We start from the raw sequence: 22,652 nt of genomic DNA on the forward strand, positions 1-22,652 counted from the left end.
AATCAAATCATCACATGCCATGGTACACGCGCGCGTGCGCACACACACACACACACACACACACACACACACACACACACACACACACACACACACACACACACACACACACACACACACACACACACACACACACACACACACACACACACACACACACACACGAGCTGGGCATTGGAGGGGCTAGCGCCCCTCAAAAACAATGTGTTAATTTGTTGTGTTAATTTGTGTTATTGTTCATTCGTTATACGCACACAATTCACCTCAAGAGACGCTTCTGCACTATACCATATATGTTGTGGCCTTTACGCACGGCTCACGGTTATTGTTGACAGGGAATGGAAGGCCTGCCCTACAGCAATACTAATAATTATAATTAATACTACAAGACACAGGTCTTCCCAGAGGGGCTCCTGAGCAGGAGGTAATGGCCAAATATGCAAAGCATGTCGGGCCGTGGTGTGAAAATGCGCGCAATGCCCGAGAGAGAGAGACGCGCTCGTGCTCCGAGCCATGATTCATTCACGAGCCCTTGCTTTACCACATAAGGCACGAGCGGCCACATGAGGGGGGCGGGACCGAGAGAGGACCCCGCGGGGCCTGCGATTGGCTGGAGTGGTCGCTCCGCGCGCCGAGATTGACAGGCTCCCTCCCTGCTCAGACTTTTCTCTGGTTTATTGACACTTCCCCAAAGCCGAGGCACTGCCGCGCGCCGCGCCTTCCCTCCAGCAGCAGCAGCAGCACGCACGCACAGATAACGGATAAGTTATTTGACTAAACCGTGCCTCCACTGGCCCGGTTACTTCAATGTCAGTCCAGAACGGATTGTAACCGGAGGAGCCGCCTGCCTCCCTCGCTCTCGCTCTCAACGAGGACAGCACAGGACAGGACAGGAGGAAGGTTACAAAGTTATCGAGGGGTTCAGTTTTGGGGCGGTGGGGCACTTTTCTTCGCTCTTTCTCGCTCGATTTCGACGCCGTTTCTCCTCCTCCGTTCCCTCTTCTTTCTCCGACATGGCAGAGAAGCGACGGTCGCCGTGCGCTCTGAGCGTCAAGGCGCACGCGTTCTCGGTGGAGTCCCTGATCGGTGCCGAAAAACGGCGCAAGATCGAGGAGGACGACGCCGCTGTCAGCTGCTTCGAGGACGGGACGGATGTTTCTGATCTTACCGGGAGCCCCGGAGTGCCGCGGGCGGAGAGAGCGTCTGTCAGCGACCGGGGCAGCGAGGTTGAATGCGCGAGCGACGGCTCCCGTAAGTAAAGTTATCAATGGGGGACACGCAATCGATTTGGCACGAATTTGATCAAATGTGTTGACATTCCATGAGCGCTAATTTAATCTAGCCTGCTGTTTATCAAACACAGGATAAGATGTAAATTCCTTTGTGCAAGTACTGCTAGACGTGTCCATCACATTCCTATAGGCCTGCTATAAATTAATCAGAAATCAGAAAACGATTTACTATATTAATAAAGATATATATAGGCATATATATATATTTTTTACAATCGTTTTTACAACACAACTATATAGGACTTCGATACATGTCTGTTTTAGTTTATGTTGTTTTGAAAACAGATTGAAAATAATATTTATGTCAGCTTTGCATGGCTAATAATAGGCCATATAGCAGACGTATTCATTTACCATAAATTGTATAGCTAAGTGAAATTAAAGGTTAATTATTTGCATACACTCATTATTTTAATCAAGAAGGCCTACAATATAATTTATTTCCTCCCAAGTAAGGCCTCCTGCAAAAAAAAGTCAACATTAAAAGTAGACTAAAATATGGAAAACAAACATAACTGCAAGTCTATATATATGTCAGAAATAGATGTAGAAATCGTATAAATATGATACAATATCTTGGCGCTGGTCTTGTAAATAGAAGTCGCGTGAGTGTGACTAATGTGAGACGCTTTACGAGCTTTATGAGTAGTGTCGCAATCATAAACACGCCAATTAGCAGGCGATAAAGACATGGAAACGATGCTCTGCAGGCCTGCAGAAAACACACAAACCGAGCGGTTATATGACAAATCATGATTTAAATCTGCTGCGAATTTAGCTCCACTTGGCTGTGAAAGCGTCTTTCGGAAACATTCCGCTCAAGCATTATTTTGTGTTAGTGGATTTGTTTGGCCATGCAGTGCAGTGGTGAATGCGTCTATAAATTTCTCCCACTTGGCGAGGCCGTCGCTGCATGGCATGGCACCTCTGACAATAATACAGACATCATCAGTCTATCATTAGACTGTTCTCTTAATAACTTTGAACATGAAAACAAGCCGAGATATAAAAATAAAAAACACGAGGCCTTGTGTCTGCATGGCAATTCAGTCATAGAACAAAAATGTACGGATAGGCTATAAAAAAGGTTTTAAAGGATCCAGTTTTTTGTTTATTGGAAATGGTTTTGAGAGGGTAATTTATTTTCAATATTAATGGGATTATTTCCCTTTGTGGTGAAGCGGAGAGCGAGGACGTGCTCTTGGAGAGCCCTGGGTCCGAGGCGCAGTGCACGGCCCCGCCGGTGTGCACGGCCCCGGTCATCGCTGCGGCGGTCAGCGGCTCTGGAGGAGAGGAGATGCGCGTTGACCTGCAGGGCGCCGACCTGTGGAAGCGCTTTCACGAGATTGGCACGGAAATGATCATCACCAAGGCAGGACGGTATGGATGGATACATACGAATGGGACAATAATATGGATTTTTTTTGTTGCTTCCTTCCTTTTGCAGCAATTAAGACACAAAACAAAAAAATAGGGCTATCGAAGCAAATGCACCGTCTGTGACATTGCATAAATAGCAGCTACAATATTAAAACAATACAAAAAAGGTAAATAAGTTAAATAGTGCCATGCTAATAAAACACGTAGGCTATTGCTTAGAATTAACGTATCATTACAGAATCAGTGAGAGCTATACATTTTGAACATTTGTGACCTCGAAGTATTCATTGAATGATTGATTGATTGATTGAAAAATATATATATATTTCACAGTATGTAGAAATGGGTAGGCTACATTTCAAACGAAAGCACAAGTCAATATAAAAACTGCTATATTGAGGACAAAACCTACATGAAAAGCACCATAAAGACTTGTTTACATCAGGGTCCTCTATTTTCAACTCATCAGAACATTTAAAGACGGTACAAATATACACTTCAATGAAGAAGTAAACTAAATGTGGCTATTATGTATAGTAAAATGTAAATGTATAGGCTAGCTATTTTAACATTAATGTCATGGCAAATTAAGATTTTGAAAATTACATAATCGATTAAATTTACTCAGCTTGTAAACAAAGCCAAATAAAAATTCAAACAAGATGATTTATTTCATATTTCCTGTCAGGCGGATGTTCCCTGCCATGCGCGTGAAGATTACAGGTCTGGACCCACATCAACAGTATTACATCGCCATGGACATAATCCCTGTGGACAACAAACGATATAGGTGAGACGTGCGCACGCACACACACACACACACACACACAGACACACACACACACACACACACACACACACACACACACACACACACACACACACACACACACACACACACACACACACACACACACACACACACACACACACACACACACACACACACACACACACACACACACACACACACACACGCCTAAAGTCACAATTTACGACAAGGACCAAAAAAGGGGCGCCCTAAAACAATATAACTTGTCTTGTACATGTCTGAATTTAGCTCGTAAGGTCTGCCAGAGTGAAACCAACCGTTTTCAATGGTTCAATCTCCGCTTCCCAGAGCCGCAAATGGCGGTTGGCAAAGTGATTTGTCAGGGCGGTTTTGCGCCCTTTTTCACAGCCTTTTGGAAAAAGGCCTTTTGGACGCCCATATAACCTCTCCACCCTCGAAAGGTCAACCGACAAATGTTACAACAGGAGAACAAAATGAACACACGTCAAGCGGGTTTGTGGAGTTTATATGAACTTTGTCTTGTCTATGAGGTGCACATATGCAGGGGTGTGAAAAAGGCCTGGACTGGCCACTTGACGTACAGGTCATATTATGCCCGGTAGGGCCGCCCAATGAATGCCCCCCCCCCCCCCCCCCCCTTGCTTTAATATGTTTTTGCACATGGAGGGATGTTTTTCAGTATAAAAGTGGTGGTATTAGGGCTTGTTTGTATGTGGGGGCAGTAGAGTATATCTGCTTATTCTGCTATCTGCTTGTGGTGGGCCGGTCTGGGCCAAATGTCAGGGCAGAATGTTTGACCCAGTCCAGCCCTGCGTGAAACAGACCCTTTTTTTGTGACGTCTTCATGGTCCATCCTTTGATGTCTTTGTGTACTATATTTTTGCAGGTACGTGTACCACAGTTCCAAGTGGATGGTTGCGGGAAACGCGGACTCCCCGGTGCCGCCCAGAGTGTACATTCACCCGGACTCCCCGGCCTCTGGAGAGACGTGGATGCGGCAGGTCATTAGCTTCGACAAACTCAAGCTGACCAACAATGAGTTGGATGACCAGGGACATGTAAGTCAATATGTAAGTCACTTCATGGACTACATATTGAAAGTCACAAGCTAGGCCTTTTCAAAAGGCGTGGGTTTGTTTTGAATTTTTTTTATATATATATAAATGTTTTTTTTGTGTGGCTTTCGCCTTTATTTTATATGGAGGGACAGAGAGTAGGCTGACAGGATCGGGAGTCGAACCCGCGGCACACTGCCAGACTGGATTACCAGCCAAGGTGCCTGGACCACTGAGCCATGGCCAATGGCGTGGGCTTTATGGACAATTAAGTACTAGTCAGTAGTCAGTGTAAATTATAATTATAAAAATAAATAGGCTTACATTCTATTCTATTCCATAACAAATAAAATATATCGGATCATCAACTTAATTGAACAAACATTTATGAAGTTGAATTCACATGCTGAGAAATAAATTCTCTGGAAAAACCTAGGCCTGTTAAATTGTGAACCATCCCGTTACTTGATCGTTGTTTGTAAATGGAGAGGATTTTATAACCTATTCTTATACATTTATTTTAACGTGAAAAATGTAATGTCTTGTTTGTGCCAATTCTGCCATACAGTAATATGGTTGTAGGTGCATTGTGTGTGTATATGCATCTATACACCTTTCTACTTGCATGCTTAAATGTATGCTTTACAACAGTGCATAAGAAATGGGTTCTACACTCTCAGCATTAAATTAATATGCACTGACTATAGTGTGTCTTTTATAGTTGGGTGAAATGTTGCTAAAGTATGTAGTACCCTCCACATTTACATCACTTCTGATTTACTTTACTGTTAATTAGGCTACTGTATGTACACATATTATACATAACTATTCTATTCCCTTTTACTGTGACAGCTTGAACCTATTTATTTAGGTAAAGCCTATAGTGTATAGGTCGGTCCCTATAGGTCTTAAAGTCTATTTATGCCATTATTGATTGCAAACATATATCTTTGTCTCCATGCATGTCCACCAGTCCAGGCACAGACGCAAGGTCGAATGATGTCATCTTCATGTCTTTTATTCTGTCTTTTATATTATTTTTTCACTGTTTTTTGTTAATAATTAATTAGACTGTATTAACACCGCGGGGGGAATTCAGTTCTCAGCTTCACCCAGCTGATTGCTGCTCAGTGGTTGGGGACACCTCAACACATTGAACCTGCATGGGACCTTCTGTTTCCCAATTCAGCTATCAATGGCTGCCTTATTGTTACTAGTGTTACTATTTCTCTGTACTTATTCTCTATCCTTACCGGAACCTGGAAACCAGACGAATCTGCCACAGGAAAAAACAAGTCCTATAGGCAGATTGGTCTGGCACTCCTCAGTTTGAATTACATTTCGCTCACCCCTGAGTTGTGGGTGACCAATCAGAACCCACTATTGAAACTAAGTGAGACTTCTTTTGGAATCTGTTTGTAACTGCCCCTTGGAAATGAATCCTCCACACCGAAGTTCCAGACTGATATCTACGCAGTGATATTAGTCTGGCCATGCCAGGCTAGTATATACATACTGTACATATCTTTCATCCTTAATGCAGTGCTGCTATCGGTACGAATGTCCCTGCAGCATTAATAAACGACTATATATCCTCCCTCCCCCATTTCCAGATCATCCTACACTCCATGCATAAGTACCAGCCGCGGGTCCATGTAATCCGCAAGGAGTGTGGAGAGGAGCTGTCCCCGGTTAAGGCAGTCCCAATGGGGGAAGGAACCAAGACCACTGCCTTCCCTGAGACTGTGTTCACCACCGTCACCGCGTACCAGAACCAACAGGTACTGTAGCCCGCTATAGTTGACCCATTATAGACCTGAGGCCCAATCTACAAATGTCTTCTAAATCTTTTTTTTTCTTTTTTTCACAGTTTTGTTTATTCAAGATTTCAGGGTATACAGTAGCTCAGATAATATAACAATATATGTGACACACCCAATCCCATACGGGACATACCAAAAAAATAACATGTACATAAAAATGTCATAACCACCATATGCAAAATATTGTGGTATAAAAAATAAATAAATTGTATAGTCCTATACTAACAAGGAAGTGACACTGACAGTTACAAACCACATAACCTGAATCAAGTTTTGAAACAAAAACAAGACAACATAATGTCTTCTAAATCTTTCAGGAAAAAAATATAATTGTGTTGCTCAAATTATTTTATGTCAAGGTGGGTCCCCCAAATTTGGCAGTGGAAATATCTTGTTCCATGCAGGGAACATTTTTACGATTTTCGAAGTTCATAGCGCTGCACGAAGTGGCTTGTATGCCTCCTATTTTTGAATAGCCAAAGCATTAAATATGGTAAAGTGGTTAAAATCTAAAATGACAGAGATGCTATCCCAGTTTTCTATGGTTTAACCCCCAAGCTCATCACCTTTACTCAGTAGCAACCACCTTAATTACCATGCAGAGCACAGCGCACAATTGCCAATAACAACGTAACACAACAAAATATGTAAGCTGCCATACCTGCAAGCCATGGCTATTATCCATTAGATACCACACGTACAAGCTGGAATGCTGCTACAGTATGTACCCTGCTTGTGTGTGTGATGTTCTCCATATAGACTACCGACTCTAAATTTATCTACAGGGATTCCTTCCTTAACGGTTTACAACTAACTAGTCTACTCTGAGAGTTACAACATAAGATATATCATTGTGCTGGACTGTGCATGTGCTGCACTGCTAAATGTGAGAATTCTATACTGAAAATGAAACAGGACAATTTGGTGTGTAAAAATGGACCTGGTATACGTACAATCTCGTGTTGACTCACTGATTATCTTGAGAAAAACTCAAAACTCAAAAGTGAAATAAGAAAAGAAAAGAAAAGAAAAGAAAAGAAAAGAAAAGAAAAGAAAGCATGCACGCACACACACACACACACACACACACACACACACACACACACACACACACACACACACACACACACACACACACACACACACACACACACACACACACACACACACACAGAATGTATAAAATATTTAGAACAATACTTGTCTACAAAATGTCTAATATCATATGGCAAAATGCAAACATAATTTTATTTGAATAAAAGGGAACTGCACTCGGCTGTATTTCTGAGGTCACATTTTGACGGATTCAACTTTAGATGACTTTTGGCTTTTATTCCTCTCAAAGGCAAATGTCTTCCTCTAGAATTTGCTACACTATATGAGGGCAGGGTACTGGTTTAGCTGCTTTCAGGCCAGTGTGCACTTCAAAGAAGGATATTGGCAGTGTTGGCTGACCGACAGCTAGCAAATGATGGCTGATGTAAGCGCATAGTGGTGGTGCCTATAAAGTTTCTCTGGATACGGGTCACAGAATTGGGCAGTACACACCACCCACAACCTGAGCAGACAAATGTGCTCGCATGCACGCATGTATGCGCCCGCGCACACACGCATGTATGCGCACGCACACACGCATGTATGCGCCCGCGCACACACGCATGTATGCGCACGCACACACGCATGTGCCCGCGCACACACGCATGTATGCGCACGCACGCACGCACGCACACACGCACGCACACACGCACACACGCACACACACACACACACGCGCGATAACATACAATATTTTCATAGACACATGCACTGACACACACACAGGCATATAGTATTCATGCATATAAATATACACGTGCAAGCACATACACAGACACACATGTATAGTTTACGACATAAACTGGGAAAATATATATACTTAATATTGGCTTATTATAAACTCATAATACCATTGGCTAGACCTGGTTAAAAGATTAGAGACAATGCAAATAAATCCATTTTGGTTGGAACACTATTTCACAATGAGGTAAAATAAACTCCCGCATTATCATGGACCGTGTAATATATGAATGTTTGGAAATAACATGCCTTTTGTTCCTCTCCAGATCACAAGGCTGAAGATCGACAGAAACCCTTTCGCCAAGGGTTTCAGAGACTCAGGCAGAAACCGGTGAGTCAATTTCCATCATCCAGATTTTCACATTTTCTGGCGTATTAGAGTAAAAGTGAGATGCAGCGACTGCGTTACATTAGGGTTTGTTTGCGGTTCTTGTCGCAGCTATTTCAGTCCTCTTTTATAGGGAGCAAAGCTATTTATCTGTTTTTTCTTTCCTTTGGAAAGTGCGCAACGGCAGACCATTAAATAAATCTGTTTTTGACGGAAGTAAAAAAAAAAAAACTCTTAATCCACCGATTGAACAGTCGCAGTACCTAATTATTTAAATTTTACATTAATCACTGATGCATTTTCATGTGAGTGCGTGCTAAGTTTTCAGGGCACTAATTTACAGAGTCACACAGTTAACGGGCAGAACATTTGAGAGGGAAAAATGTAACCTCAGCCCCCCCGAAAGCCAAATGGAGCGTCAGATTCCAGCCGCGCCAAGAGAACATAAACATCAACGGCAGAATAATAAAAGTGGAGAGTGTCCTGAAGAAAATCTATATAAACACATTTATAAACATATATATATAAACAGCATTAAAACAACACGGCAGTAAAAAAAAAAAAAAAGAAAAGAAAGAAAGAAAGGAAAAAGAAAACACGGTCTCCAAACAGCCATTCCCCCCTGGGGCCCTCAGCAGAAATCATTAGAGTAGAGGAGGAGAGAGAGAGAGAGAGAGAGAGAGAGAGAGAGAGATGAAGAGAGAGAGAGGGGGGGGGGGGGGTGCATGTATACGTGAAAGAGTGAAAATCCAACGGGGAGGAGAAGGCAGAGTACACGGCAACCTGGATAACCGGGAGACCCTGACAGCTGACCCTATAAAAGTTAAACTCAGGAAGGCAGAGAGAAAAAAACACCTCCCCCTTAAATATTACAGGAAGAGTTAAGCAGTTTGCTAAATAAACTCCTGCTCTGATAGGCTGCTTCGGAACGCACAGGGCCACTCCGGGGCAGCTTGTCTAAATTATCGCCGCGGCTACGACCCCGCGGGGGGGGAGGACTTTTATCCTCACGCTAACGAGGGGTAACAGAGCGCTCGCATTACCCCAGCCGCAGTCTCCCCCCACCCCCACCCCCTCCTACCCCACCTGGGGAAGAGGGAGAGGTGGATGTGGAGGGGGTGGGAGCCCCACCTCATAAATCCTTGCTGCGGCTTCCTGAGCCTTCGTCCTGATTCGCCTGTAAAAGCCCGTGTGAAAGCAATTACCTCGGAGCACCCGGCTGGCAGCGGCCAATGGCGGCGCAGCGTTTATGCCCCTCATTACCTGCGGTCTCCATGGAGACTGCGCGAGAAAGAGAGAAAGAGAGGCCCCGCGGGCGGCTAAGATGGCCGCCAGGTGGCTGGTTGTAATGTCTGCCGCAGTGAGGCAGGCTGGGATAGGAGAGGGCGGGAGAGGGCGTAATGTCTGCCCCAGTGAGGCAGGCTGGGATAGGAGAGGGCGTAATGTCTGCCCCAGTGAGGCAGGCTGGGATAGGAGAGGGCGTAATGTCTGCCCCAGTGAGGCATGCTGGGATGTGAGTGGGCGTTAACTGTATCACTGACCAAAGAATTTGTGGTCGTATTTGTCAGTCTGGAATCATGGAGTATGACGTTCGGGGTGTAATTCTGACCCTCTGTGTGTGTGTGTGTGTGTGTGTGTGTGTGTGTGTGTGTGTGTGTGTGTGTGTGTGTGTGTGTGTGTGTGTGTGTGTGTGTGTGTGTGTGTGTGTGTGTGTGTGTGTGTGTGTGTGGCGTATACAGCATGGGCCTTGAGGCTCTGGTGGAGTCCTATGCATTCTGGCGTCCATCTCTGCGAACGCTCACATTCGAGGACATCCCTGGCATGGGCAAACAAGGTACAGAACAGATCATAACTGAACCATGCACCGCCTTCTCATCTAATGAACAATGTTTGAACCTTGGAACCTTGCAATGAACATTAAGGCCATCACACGACAAGCACTTTCAATATCAAATGACACTGATCATCCCCTGTATCGCTGTTTTAGTAGGCGTTTTGTCCCCTCAGCCATCGCAGCATTAAACAAACTGCCCCGCCGATAGGATGGTTCTGGGGACCTCATGTTTTTGTATTGTCTTTGCCCGCCGATAGGATGGTTCTGGGGACCTCATGTTTTTGTATTGTCTTGGTGTTATGTGCTCCGAGTTGTTTTTGATGTGGGTGTTTGAACAGACTGTGAAGACAAATATCCTTCGGGACAATAAAGATTATTATTATTTTTTATATTATTATATTGGAAGGAGCTAAATTAATGTCCCCGTTCATCAGTGTTGATTTTGTCGACTAATACTATACGGTATATGACGACAAATGTTCGTCGACTAGCCTACCTGTTTTCGCTGACGAAAACGTAATGGAAACTAAATGAAAACTAAGCTACTGGTATGATGACTAAAACTTATCAGCAAATAAAAACTAGACTAAAATGTTAGGAAGGGCCTAGTGGACAAGAGATCCAGTAAGTATAAAAAAAAAGTTATTTTACACTTGGTTGCATGCTGAAAATAGCAGATCTACAAGCTCACAACGCGTTTCAGCAAGTGTAAAATCAGTCATTACAACGCCATCAAGGCCTGCAAAAATACATTTTAGTCCACTAAATCAACTAGTCGACTAAAATCTCATTATATTTAGTCAACTAAAACTAGACTAACACTAAAACATCCCAGGTGACTAAAATGTGACTTGAACCAAATGAATACTATTCAAGAGACTAGAAACTAAAACTAAAATCAAAACTAAAATAAAAATTTGCTGTCAAAATCAACAGTGCTGTTCATTCCCTCTCTGTACTCCTCCATCTGCAGGAGTCCCTGGGATCCATGGAGGTATCGGGGCGTCGTCCCACCTGCTCTCCTCGTCTCCCTGCTCGCCCCACTTCCAGGTGTGTCCCCTCAGTCCGCCCGACTACACCTGTGCACGGCCCGCGCACCCTCTCCATCGCTACGGCAACCCCCCGGAGCCTTTCCCCCCTCATCATAGAGGGCCCTCGGGGTACGAGGGCGAAGGATTCTGCTCCCTGCCCCTCCCCGCCTCTCAGCTGGGCTACCTGCCAAACCCGTCCTCGCATCAAGGTTACGCCGGGCTACGCCTCCACACGCCCCCCTACGGCCTCTACGGTTACACATTCCCTCCGTCGCCCCGTCTCGCCGCCAGCCCAGACAAAATGGCTGCCGCCGCGGCGGCGGCCAATCACCACAGCCCCTTCCTAGGCTCCTCCCCCAGCGGCACACTAACGGACAGCCTGGGCATGCTAAGCGGAGGCCAGCAAGGCTTCCTATTTGACACTCGGACTTTGGGATTGGCCAGCGGTCAGCCGGGAGGCGGAACCTCACAGGTCACGGCCCACATGGGCTGAACGTGACCTCTGGGGGTTGTTGTTTATTGTTGGAAACGTATTTCCGTCCAGGAAACGGTACGACTTTGGTTCAGGACTTATCACAGCGAGGGCAAATAGCCATCTTGCAGAACGACGGACAGAGGGAAAAAACTGACAGAGCGACAACTTGAGCCATTGTTTCTGCGAGCACGGTGAGCTTGTCGTATTGAGCTCTCATTAAGAGACCTGGTTCTTTTTCTTTTTCACCATCAAGTTCTTTTTTGTTCATGTTCTGTGGGACTGAAGTGTGCCAGGGCTTTGAGATGCAACTGCAGTGGTAGCCCAGGGAGGAAAACTGTGGCTTTCGGAGTCCAAACATTATAACCCAGAGACCGAACTGGAATAAAAGCACGAATCTGATCACACGAACAGAGGCCAAGAAACACTGGGCAGAAACCGGGCTGGCCCAGACTTTCAAAGCAAGCACTTCAGCCGCAACCCTCCTCTGCCCCGTTCAAGCAGTTTCTTCTGAACAATTACAGTCAAAAACAACAGTTGTCCACTGCTTCCAAAATGTGAGATGAGATCTTGCCCATATTGGATGGGAAGTCTGCACTCTGCCTTTGAGCTGATCCTTCCTTTTTAATTCACTTTAAATTGTTCTCATAATGTGCCTGGTGGCACTGTATTATGCAACTCCATCTGCGAGAAAACAGACTTGTGTTGTTGTAGCCCAGACGAACCCTATAGCGTCCTTATTCTGTCCCAAACATTCGGCAAAAATAGCAGATCTAGAAGCTCAACGTGTGTATCGTGTTGCAAGCTTGTAGACCTGCAATTTCCGGCGAATGGATTTGGTGGAGAGGGAAATATAGTAGCGGACCTAGTACAGAACCCTGGAGGACCCCGGTCAACTAAGTATATACAGTTGGGTTCATGTGGTTAATGTCTGCCACATGGGCGGGACTTAACCACTCTGGATTAGCAGGCTTCAAAGACCCAGCACTCAAGAGAGAGACGTCATGAAAGTATAGAACACTTAAAAAACATAGACGCGCGTCAGCACAGCCTTGTCAAATGTAGAGGCAACGGCCTTCATTGAAGAGCAATACTGCAATTCATAATCTGAATGATTGGCTGATCTTATACACGCTACCTGTGGTCTGCGTGTGGAAGGGTGGAGACCCTCCTCTTCATGGTCTAGAGTCTAGACCATGTTGTGTGGTGTGGGTGAAAACGCGTCTTTCCACGAGAGACACGCAAATCTGACATATACTGTAGCTGCCTGTAAGGACTCTGTACTTAGCAGGGAAAGATATTGCGGAAATGGGTGGGGGTAAGGGGGGTGGGGGGATTAGTGTATATATGAAGGTCTGTGTGACCCCTTCGCACTTAAGTAAATAGTAATACAATGCACCTGCTTCTATTAGACCAGGTGAGGTACAGGTACGCAAACTGGCGATCCTGAAACTCCGCGGAAATGCTTTTCCTTTTGCAAACACACGCGATGTAAGCACACCTGCTGCCCCTTACTTGGAGAATAACATGTTCCGTGACCTTATGTTTTGTTTTTTTGAGCCAAATAAAAATATATCTATTCAAGAATGACTATTATACAATTAACTCACGGTTTCAAGAGGGTTTCTTGTGTGTGTGTGTGTGTGTGCGCGCGCGCGCGCGCGCGCGCGCGTGCGTGCGTGCGTGCGTGTGTGTGTGTGTGTGTGTGTGTGTGTGTGTGTGTGTGTGTGTGTGTGTGTGTGTGTGTGCGTGCGTGTGTGTGTGTGTGTCTGTGAGAGAGAGAGAGAGAGAAATATGACTTTTCCTGACATCGTTGGAGTTTGGGTTGAGCTCAAGTGTACAGTGTAAAATCCAGAACGTTAATTTAAATCTGAGAGTGTGAAAATGGACCCTAAGGATTTTACTGAGTACGTATCTAGCATGTGTGGTCACAGTATCTATATTGGTGCTTTAAGGCTGTGTGTGTGAGCACGCGTAATAAAGCAGTCAACAGTTGGAGCTCGACTGCCCACAAGCTTTAGATGCCTGAGAAGTGAAACATATTACAAGAGACAGGGACAAATGGAAAGACAACCACTAAGGCAAATGCGCATGCGTGTACGCACACGCACGCACGCACAGCGTCGCACACACACACACACACACACACACACACACACACACACACACACACACACACACACACACACACACACACACACACACACACACACACACACACACACACACACACACAGTGTATTGTAATAGCCATGTAAGTTAATACCTACAAGCCTGTTGCAATTGACCGAGTCCCACAGGACAGGGTGTGTGGTGAATTCGGCAGTGCATACGTTCGTGCGAGTGTCTGTGCATCTGTGTATGAACATGTGCCTGTGTATATTTGTGTGTGCGTGGCTGTGCGTGCACGCGCGTGCGTGCGTGCGTGTGTGTGTGTGTGGCAACAGGTGGTTGAGTTGTCAGCGACTATGTGACCTCAACCAGGCGAGTCTCAAAGTTCACCGAGATTCTCCAGATACGACCTCCCACGCCGTGCGGCTCTGCAGCTCGTTTCCCAAAACGCTGTTGTCATTTACAGTGTACTCATTCTGAAACATTTATTATATCCAATGATATTAAAAACAGAAACAAAGAGTTAACCAAGTCAATGCACTATGAAGCTTTGGTTCCAAAGTTAAATAGTCAAATATTTCCCCTCTCACTGTCCCCAAGTTGAAATTGAAACCATATTGCATGCACTGGCAATTACAAATGATTGAGATCAAATATAGGAGTTGCATTGAGCAGTTTTTAGCTGGTCCTACAATTTCAATACAATACATGCACAATAATGTGCCGATCCAGGTTAAGGCGATACTCTGGGTATTGAAATGTTAATGTAAACACTGTTATCCAATTCCAACAATCTAAAGAAAGCCGTAAAGTCCCATTTCTTTTGTGCAAGTAAAATAGCCAAAAAGAGTGTTTAATACACTTCTGGGAGGTTTTTACTTTTTTACAGGCAGCCTCACTGTTTGTTTACATCAGCCTCTGACGTGGTTTGACATAATTTCTGTCGTGTCTGGCGACAAAGTTTGTACTATCTCTCTCAAATAATGAATTGCCATCTGGTTGTGTTTAGACGCTCAGACAACCTTTCTTCCAACTGTGTGTGTGAGAGACAGCAAGACAATGAGCCGATCTCACAGCAAGGCTTGCCTGCAACATGATGTAACTGTTCAATATATTTTTCACCTGAACGGAGAAGGAGAGTTCAGGATGGGTTATAGAAGCAGTCACAGTGGTGGGTATAGGGAGGGAGTGAGAGAGAGAGAGAAGAGGGAGAGGCACACAGATGGATTACAGTTAATGTACAGTAGCTGTCTGCCTCTGCCAGATGCATATTTGTTTCTCTTTGCTCCACACACATTACCGTCTCATCCCCAAATGCGTGCTTATAGTCTCCTCTCGCGTGTTTAATAAGCACTGTACCCTGCATGACGGTAAACAAACCGACTCTTTCGACGCTTTTCCCGGCCTATGCCGGCAGTTAATTATTTAGGTGGCAATAAAGTAGTATTGCGAGTCCGAGTGAGTCCCAGTATTACACTCGGACTCACTCCAGTCTCACTCCCACGACTGTGACCCATTCACTCCCCGGTTGTGCTTGTGCTGTCTGGCCCTGGTGGCCAGCCCAGCGCTGTCTGGCCCCGGTGGCCAGCCCAGCGCTGTCTGGCCCCGGTGGCCAGCCCAGCGCTGTCATTGTGAAGGTGAGGACCTTTGACGAGAGGACAGCATGTGTGACTGGATGGGGGTGGTTGGGGGAGGAGTGGTTATTTTAGAACACAGGAATGATTGGCTTGCTGTTTCTGAGTGACAGGTGACAGAACCCCTGCATGGTAAACCCATATCTTACGGATACACATGCACGCGTACGTGGACAGCCGCACGCACACACAGACGCATACGTGCACACACACACACACACACACACACACACACACACACACACACACACACACACACACACACACACACACACACACACACACACACACACACACACACACACACACACACACGGTGTCAGTGGTTCATGGCTTTCCCAGCTGAAGTGGGCACATTAACACTTGCGTGTGACCAGGTGCCGAGGTGACAGATTTGTCACGCTATATGCCTGGGAGGGACGGGAGGAGGACAAGAAGAGGAGCAGGAGAAGAGGGATGCAAAAAGAGAAGGGATAAGTTGGTGTGTGTGTGTGTGTGTGTGTGTGTGTGTGTGTGTGTGTGTGTGTGTGTGTGTGTGTGTGTGTGTGTGTGTGTGTGTGTGTGTGTGTGTATGAGGATGTGTATAGTTGTTTATCGTTCAAATGAAAACTCACAAGTGAACTCACAACATCATTAGGGAGGGATTCTATTTGTAACAGTGTTACAATGTGTCATCATCGCAACACTTTTTTCTCATAGCAAATATTGGTTACAAAACGCTACACATGTCTTGTATATATCTAATGTCTATTAATATCCTAAATAGATTGCTTAGGCTTACTGTTAACATCTCACATAAATACACACTTAGAAGTGCTGCCAAAGCATCGCCTTCTGACACTGTATATGTGCACTCAGTGAAATTAAACACTAATGAGTGAGATCATTAGTTGCACGCACGCACGCACGCACGGACGCACGCACACACGCACCATAGCTTTCGGCATGCAAGGACCACATGGCATTGTTTTTGCAAACTTGTCTGAGTGAGTGCATGCGCACACACAAGCACACATCCATATGTGAAATGGGTTCATTTATAATCCTTGTTGCTCAAGGGAGACATATTGATGATTACAACCCAATTCAGCTTTGAGAGTGTAAACATGAACCCTTAAACATGTTTAGGGTACACTCCAAGTTAAATTCTCAATCTGTGCAAAAGCGTTAACCTTTCCAGCCATACGCAGTTTACAGCATCCTTTTTAATTTAGCCATGCACTCAATTATACACACCATCTTCAGTCTAATAAATAATCCTATACCAACACGTATAATGCCTCCACCGGGAACAGGATTTGACAAATTGGGCTTAATACTGTGTGTGTGTGTGTGTGTGTGTGTGTGTGTGTGTGTGTGTGTGTGTGTGTGTGTGTGTGTGTGTGTGTGTGTGTGTGTGTGTGTGTGTGTGTGTGTACATAATACATATAGTTTATAATTCACAAAATTATAGTAAACAATTAAATGGTAAGATGTAGAACTAAATAAACACGACAAAAGACCACATTACTTCAACATACAGTATTCACATCAGTGCAATAACATTGCCAAACTAAATTGCCTCTGAAATGTTTCCCCCGCACATGATGGCCGCTGGCAGGCTCAACAAGGGAGTCTTGGCCAGGGTGAAATAATCCTATTTACCATATCTTTCCTCTACACAGTTTTCCCTTTCAGCGCCTCAGGACATTTGGCTATGCTAAACGTATTCAACACAGTTAGCATTTCCATACGGGCCGGTTATGTGGTTTTAGTGTCCTGTGTGATTGAAGCTAGCATTAGCATGTGGCCTGGCTCCATGCGGGGCGCTGAGAAGGAGACTTGCGGCTTGTCGCTCGTGACCGAGCATACAGACCGGCGGGGAAGTCCACAGGTGAGGTCATGGACGGCGAGCGGGGGACAGGAAATTTCCCTGGAGCTCAGAATAAGACTTGGCAGAGCAACAGTCGATCCGTAAGGGACAAAGAGAGGTCTATTCGTGTTCGATGACCAGAATGTCAGAATTACAAATAGGCGTGTGGACAAACTGATCTTTCGTTGAAGGGATGGTCAGACTTTTAAGGTTTCTGTTGGAAGCTGCTCACCGCCGGCACGCCTCGCTCCGCCGGGCTGGCCGGGGATTTAAAACCACTGAAGCACGCGGGTGTGTACGCACCGTGCGTTGCCTCTCTCCCTCCCTCCCTCTGCAACTTTCCAGCTGTTTATCTCCAAGAGGAGAGATAAACAAGGGACTCACTGCTCACTCTGCACTCAAAAAGAGTTCTGATGATCTGGAATTTGTAGATGATCTCACAATTGGCGTTCATTGAAGCATAATAATTATACTATGATCTTGGATCTCATGCCAGCGCTGATATCATTCTCAAGTCCATCAATGTTTTCCCTTGGAGGGGCTAAGGACTTAACATGGATTCAAACAAAACTCACAACGAGTAGTGAAAACAAGACAGGGTCCAGCAACGGTGTGGCTCCCATGTGGATCTCAGACTTCATGTGGCTAAAGTTTGCAGCTTCTGCTGTTTCTGTCATGCGAGCCTTTTGTTTTCTTCATGCATCTACTGCACTTTGCATGTTTCCTTTGGAGCAAGTCTTTGTCCTGTAGTATAGGTAAAATAAGGACGCATGAAATATCTGTTCATACCACTCAATGACATCATATTGATGACATTTTAGTCATCCCCAAAAATGGACACGGTTTCAGCCCCATTGACTTCCACCAGGCTTGTTTTAGGGCTTTTCCACAGCACAGTGTAGAAAGGTCCTGAGAATGGTCAATAACTGGTTCAATTGCATTTCCATTTGTGCAAGGTATGGTACTATTGTGCAAGGTATGGTACTATTGTGTAAGGTACTGTATGGTACTATTTGGGGCAGAATGGTTAAACCATTTAAACCCTATATACTTTGTTGACCTGCATGGACCCCGAGGGGTCTTGGTCCCCTCCTTTTCCCCACTACAATTGGGGCCCTTTCGCCAGTGCCTCACCCCGTATCCCTAAACTTGTTTCCCGCTTTTTCTTTTTTTTCAAATAGCCAATCTGCAAGCTCACAACATGTGGACATAGATCGGCTAGTTTAATTTTTTTTAAATGTTTTTCAAAATTATAAAAATTGCAAAGACGTTTAAGGATAAGGGCACGGGCAAAAATAGGGGCCCAAATCTCTTTGCCGCAAATAGCCAATCGTCAAACTCAGAATTCATTGTGTTACAACTTGTAGATTTTCTATTCTTGCAGAATGTTAACTACATGCCCAGAATAGGGACACTAGGGTTCAAGGAGTTAAACCGTGCCCATAAAGGAATTTTCGGCATGCTTTCCTAGCCATGCTCAATGTAGCCAAAGTGTGCCTGTCGGATGGCTTAATGATTATCATTGGTCTTATAGGCCCTGCCGTGGGAAAACACTAATGATGTGACAGTCAACACAAAATGCTGCTCCAAATGCATGTCTGAGTATTTACTATAAATACAGTTGAGAAATCCACAACTATTCATAGATTTATATAAGCTTGTTATCATAATGTTCGATTATAGGTTATACTGTAATTATAGCTCAGGTTCTTGCCAGACAAACCATTGTGTTTGAAATACAGACATGGATCAGCACTCAACAAAGCACCTCCATTATGAATTGAAACTAGGGATTTAGTCATGGAACAGGTCAATTACGATTGGTAACAGCTCTGTCATGGGAAATGTCGCGCGCGCGCGCACACACACACACACACACACACACACACACACACACACACACACACACACACACACACACACACACACACACACACACACACACACACACACACACACACACACACACACACACACACACACACACACACACACGCCTGTCAAGCTGTGTAGCTGTAATGTCAAATTATTAGTAAAATGCTGTCATCTCACGGCTAAATTGAAAGTGACATCACTGTTGTTTTTTCATGCTGGTGATTCCAGGTCTACTGCTAATGGAAACACAAACAACAACCATTCACGCTACTCTGTCACGGAGCAGAGCGGTGTGGTGCAGACTCATTGGGCCTTGGAGGAAAAGAGCCTACTTGTGAGCCTCTGTGAGGTTTCCACCAGACAGAGACAATATGGAAATATCTAAAATAAAATTGCAAAAAAATAGCCGATCTGACACGCAGCGCAGGTTGTTGCAACCACATGACTATATGACTGTATATGTTTGTGCCGTTTGTCTTGACCAACGGACCAAAAGACCAAAGGACTCCCTTGTATAACCAGGACAGAGCTATAAGCTATTCTATCTCTTATACTATGGCTGTCCCACAAAGTGCACCTGTGTCCAAAGGAGGGTGAGGGTGGGTGACCGATGAGGGGAGGGGGTGAGACCAGTGCAACCGCAGTGGGAGGGAGGGGGCTGTTAGGGGGTGCTGCTGCTGCTGAGGGTGTCTCAGGCTCAGCACAGCTAGCTCAGCTTTGGCCTGCGTGACCTGTTAATGGCCTAGAGGGTATTTGATGACAGTTGCAAGAATCCCGAGGATCACGGTGTCCTTTGCAGCCGTTTAATCTTTGTCATCGAACCCCCCTCCCCCCCGCTAAGCTGATTTATGGCACACTCTGTGGGGCATGTTTCTCGGAGCTTGTATTAGACACCCCGTGAACTCTGATCTATGGAAGAAGGGGGGAGGGGGGTGGGGGGGGGGCAGTGTTGAGAAACGATTATGACACAATATTTTCCTATAATCTTTCCATGTCAACAAAGAGGGGGCGCCTGGTACCTGCACACCACCGTGGAGACTTGGGGTTGGATTCCTCCATGGCGCCTCCCTCCCTCAGTCTTGGCTGGGTGCGAACCAACATGGTTGGACCATGTTCGTGGTGTGAGAAGCCATCGTGAGAAGCCAGTAAGCGAGGGGGCGATCGCTGTCACCGACGGGGAGCCTGTCCAACGGAGAGCTGAACTGGGAGGTATAAGCGTGTACCTCTGCGCGAGTTATGCGATCCTGCAGTGAACTCCTCACTGTCAGGTGAAAAAGAGGAGACGATGGCTGTCTACACCCAACAAGACCAACGTTAAAGGTCTGGCAGTGACAGGGACGACTGATGGAGAATAACTAGCAACGACTAACATTCACGTACACATCCATTCCAGGATAGGACAATCTAGAAAACTATAGTTCCCATTCCGAAACACGACACAGTGTTTGGGAACTATAGTTATCTAGATTGTCCTGGGAGATTGACCTGGGAGTCGGGACCCATTTATGGGTCACGCACACATTTTTATGGGTCCATTTATTTAGTTTGCTACATTTTGTTTTCAATTAACCCAATCCCGCCCGATCCCATAGGCGGTATCGTGAGGCCAGTGCCAGTGAAATGCGCGACATAAGCCGACCCGGAAGTGATTGTCCTACATTATCGCGCCAGTGTCGCTCCAGGCTATGAAGCGCCGACCCGCCGATTAATATTCTCATAGCGCGACCTCAAAATAATGTTTTATTAAGCTCCCAATATCGTACTTTATGATCCCATTCTGAGCATTAAAAATCACTAATGACGTGTGTGCACAGAGGATTATCATGTAGGCTGTTTCTATGGGAGGCCTATCTATGGAGGCTAGCGACGGAAGCTAAAACAAGGTAACAAAACTTCTCGTGCATGGCCAAGATGGTAATAATAACTTTCCACAAGATATTTTGTGGATGGCATATAATGTATGCATTTAAAAAAAAGAATCCCAAAAAAGTTAAACAAATCATGAATTAGAAACAAATGCAATTTCTTTTCCAATGTAATTTCATGAATAACTAGAAAAAGTGCCCTTCCGGGCACAGGTCTCCACCAGGAGGATAGGAGTGTGTGTGATGTTTGGCAAAATGTTTAGGAGGATGTTTTTTTTAATTTGTTTTTGCAACAATTTTCTTCATTTTGTTGAGGAAATGCAGAGCCAGATCACTCATAGCATCTCTAAGGATAGAATTCTGGATGAGCAGGACATGTGCAGCATTTTGTACAAAACGGGCCACTCCTGAAAACTTTGGAAGGCAATCTTAGCCAATCAGTGTACAATCTGAGAAATCCAACAGACTCGTCTTGATCACATGACTACAGAGATCATGTGTACCGTTTGCCATTTCTTCATACGCCTTTGATGGCAATTGGATGATTTGAGGCATTTTGTTCCAAAAATGTGTTTTGCAAAAATCAACCTGTTGGTGGCGCTATAACAGGCCAATGTGAAAAGGGTGGGATATATTCCTCAGCCTAGTAAGAAAATGTGTGAAAGATTTCACGTAAATTGCATGCTGCGTTCATGATTTGAGGCTGTTCAAAACGGGGCAATCTTGCAAACTGTGAAAGCCAATTATAACCAATTAGGATGGAATATGAAATATGGGACAGATCCAACTTGAGCACATGACCATAGAGATACTGTGTATGATTTGTGAGATTTTTGAACAGAATCTGGAGGAGTAATATCAAAAAAAGTGTTTTACAAAAGTCGGCCTCCTGGTGGCGCTATAAAAGGCAGATGCGGAAAATGCAGGTCAAAGGTTTGTCCTCGGCCTCTGGGGAGTGTGCATGCAACGTTTCACGCAGATCGGTGCAGTTTTAGGTAACAAATGTGAAAAGCTGCCTCATGGTGGCGCTATAACAGGCCGTTCTGGAAAATGTGGGGCAGAGGTTCATCGTTGGCATCCAGGGAGTGTGTGTGCAAAGTTTGGCATCGACCGGGTTAACGGTGCCGGAGATTAGCTGTTCACAGACGGACGGAAGGACGGAAGGAAGGACGGAAGGAAGGACGGACACACGGACGGAGTGCAAAACATACTCTCTCCCCATGCCTTCGGCCTGGTGGAGACAATTAAAAGAAAAATCTAAGAAATGTTTAAGAAGTAGTGAAAATAGCCGTTCTGAGCTTGTAGATCTGCTATTTTCATGTGGACAAAATCATGTACAATGACAACAAAGTATTCTATATATTTCAGGTCTGAGAGTCTAAAGCTCATCAAATGGTGGTCTGTGGCGAATAAATAATGGACCTTGATATGAAAAGGGTTGAAAATCACTGCTCTAGATAGTTTAGATGT

General features: G+C 45.1%; 1 protein-coding gene across 2 annotated transcripts; it reads left to right on the forward strand.

Annotated features, from left to right (window-relative positions):
- Positions 1-736: 736 nt before the first annotated feature.
- Positions 737-11,881, forward strand: tbx18 (T-box transcription factor 18). 2 transcript variants are annotated; one of them, XM_079525480.1, is made up of 8 exons: positions 737-1,251; positions 2,474-2,672; positions 3,361-3,462; positions 4,352-4,535; positions 6,134-6,301; positions 8,446-8,510; positions 10,247-10,341; positions 11,315-11,881. In XM_079525480.1, the coding sequence occupies exons 1-8, from the start codon at positions 1,014-1,016 to the stop codon at positions 11,863-11,865; spliced, it is 1,602 nt and encodes a 533-aa protein (XP_079381606.1). In that variant the 5' UTR covers positions 737-1,013; the 3' UTR covers positions 11,866-11,881. The 2 variants fall into 2 exon arrangements, with proteins under 2 accessions (XP_079381606.1, XP_079381607.1); XM_079525481.1 differs by having other exon boundaries at positions 4,352-4,523.
- The last annotated feature ends 10,771 nt before the right edge of the window (positions 11,882-22,652 follow it).

The sequence above is a fragment of the Electrona antarctica genome (assembly GCF_951216825.1).
Source record: "Electrona antarctica genome assembly, chromosome: 17".
In the NCBI taxonomy this organism is placed as follows: domain Eukaryota; kingdom Metazoa; phylum Chordata; class Actinopteri; order Myctophiformes; family Myctophidae; genus Electrona; species Electrona antarctica.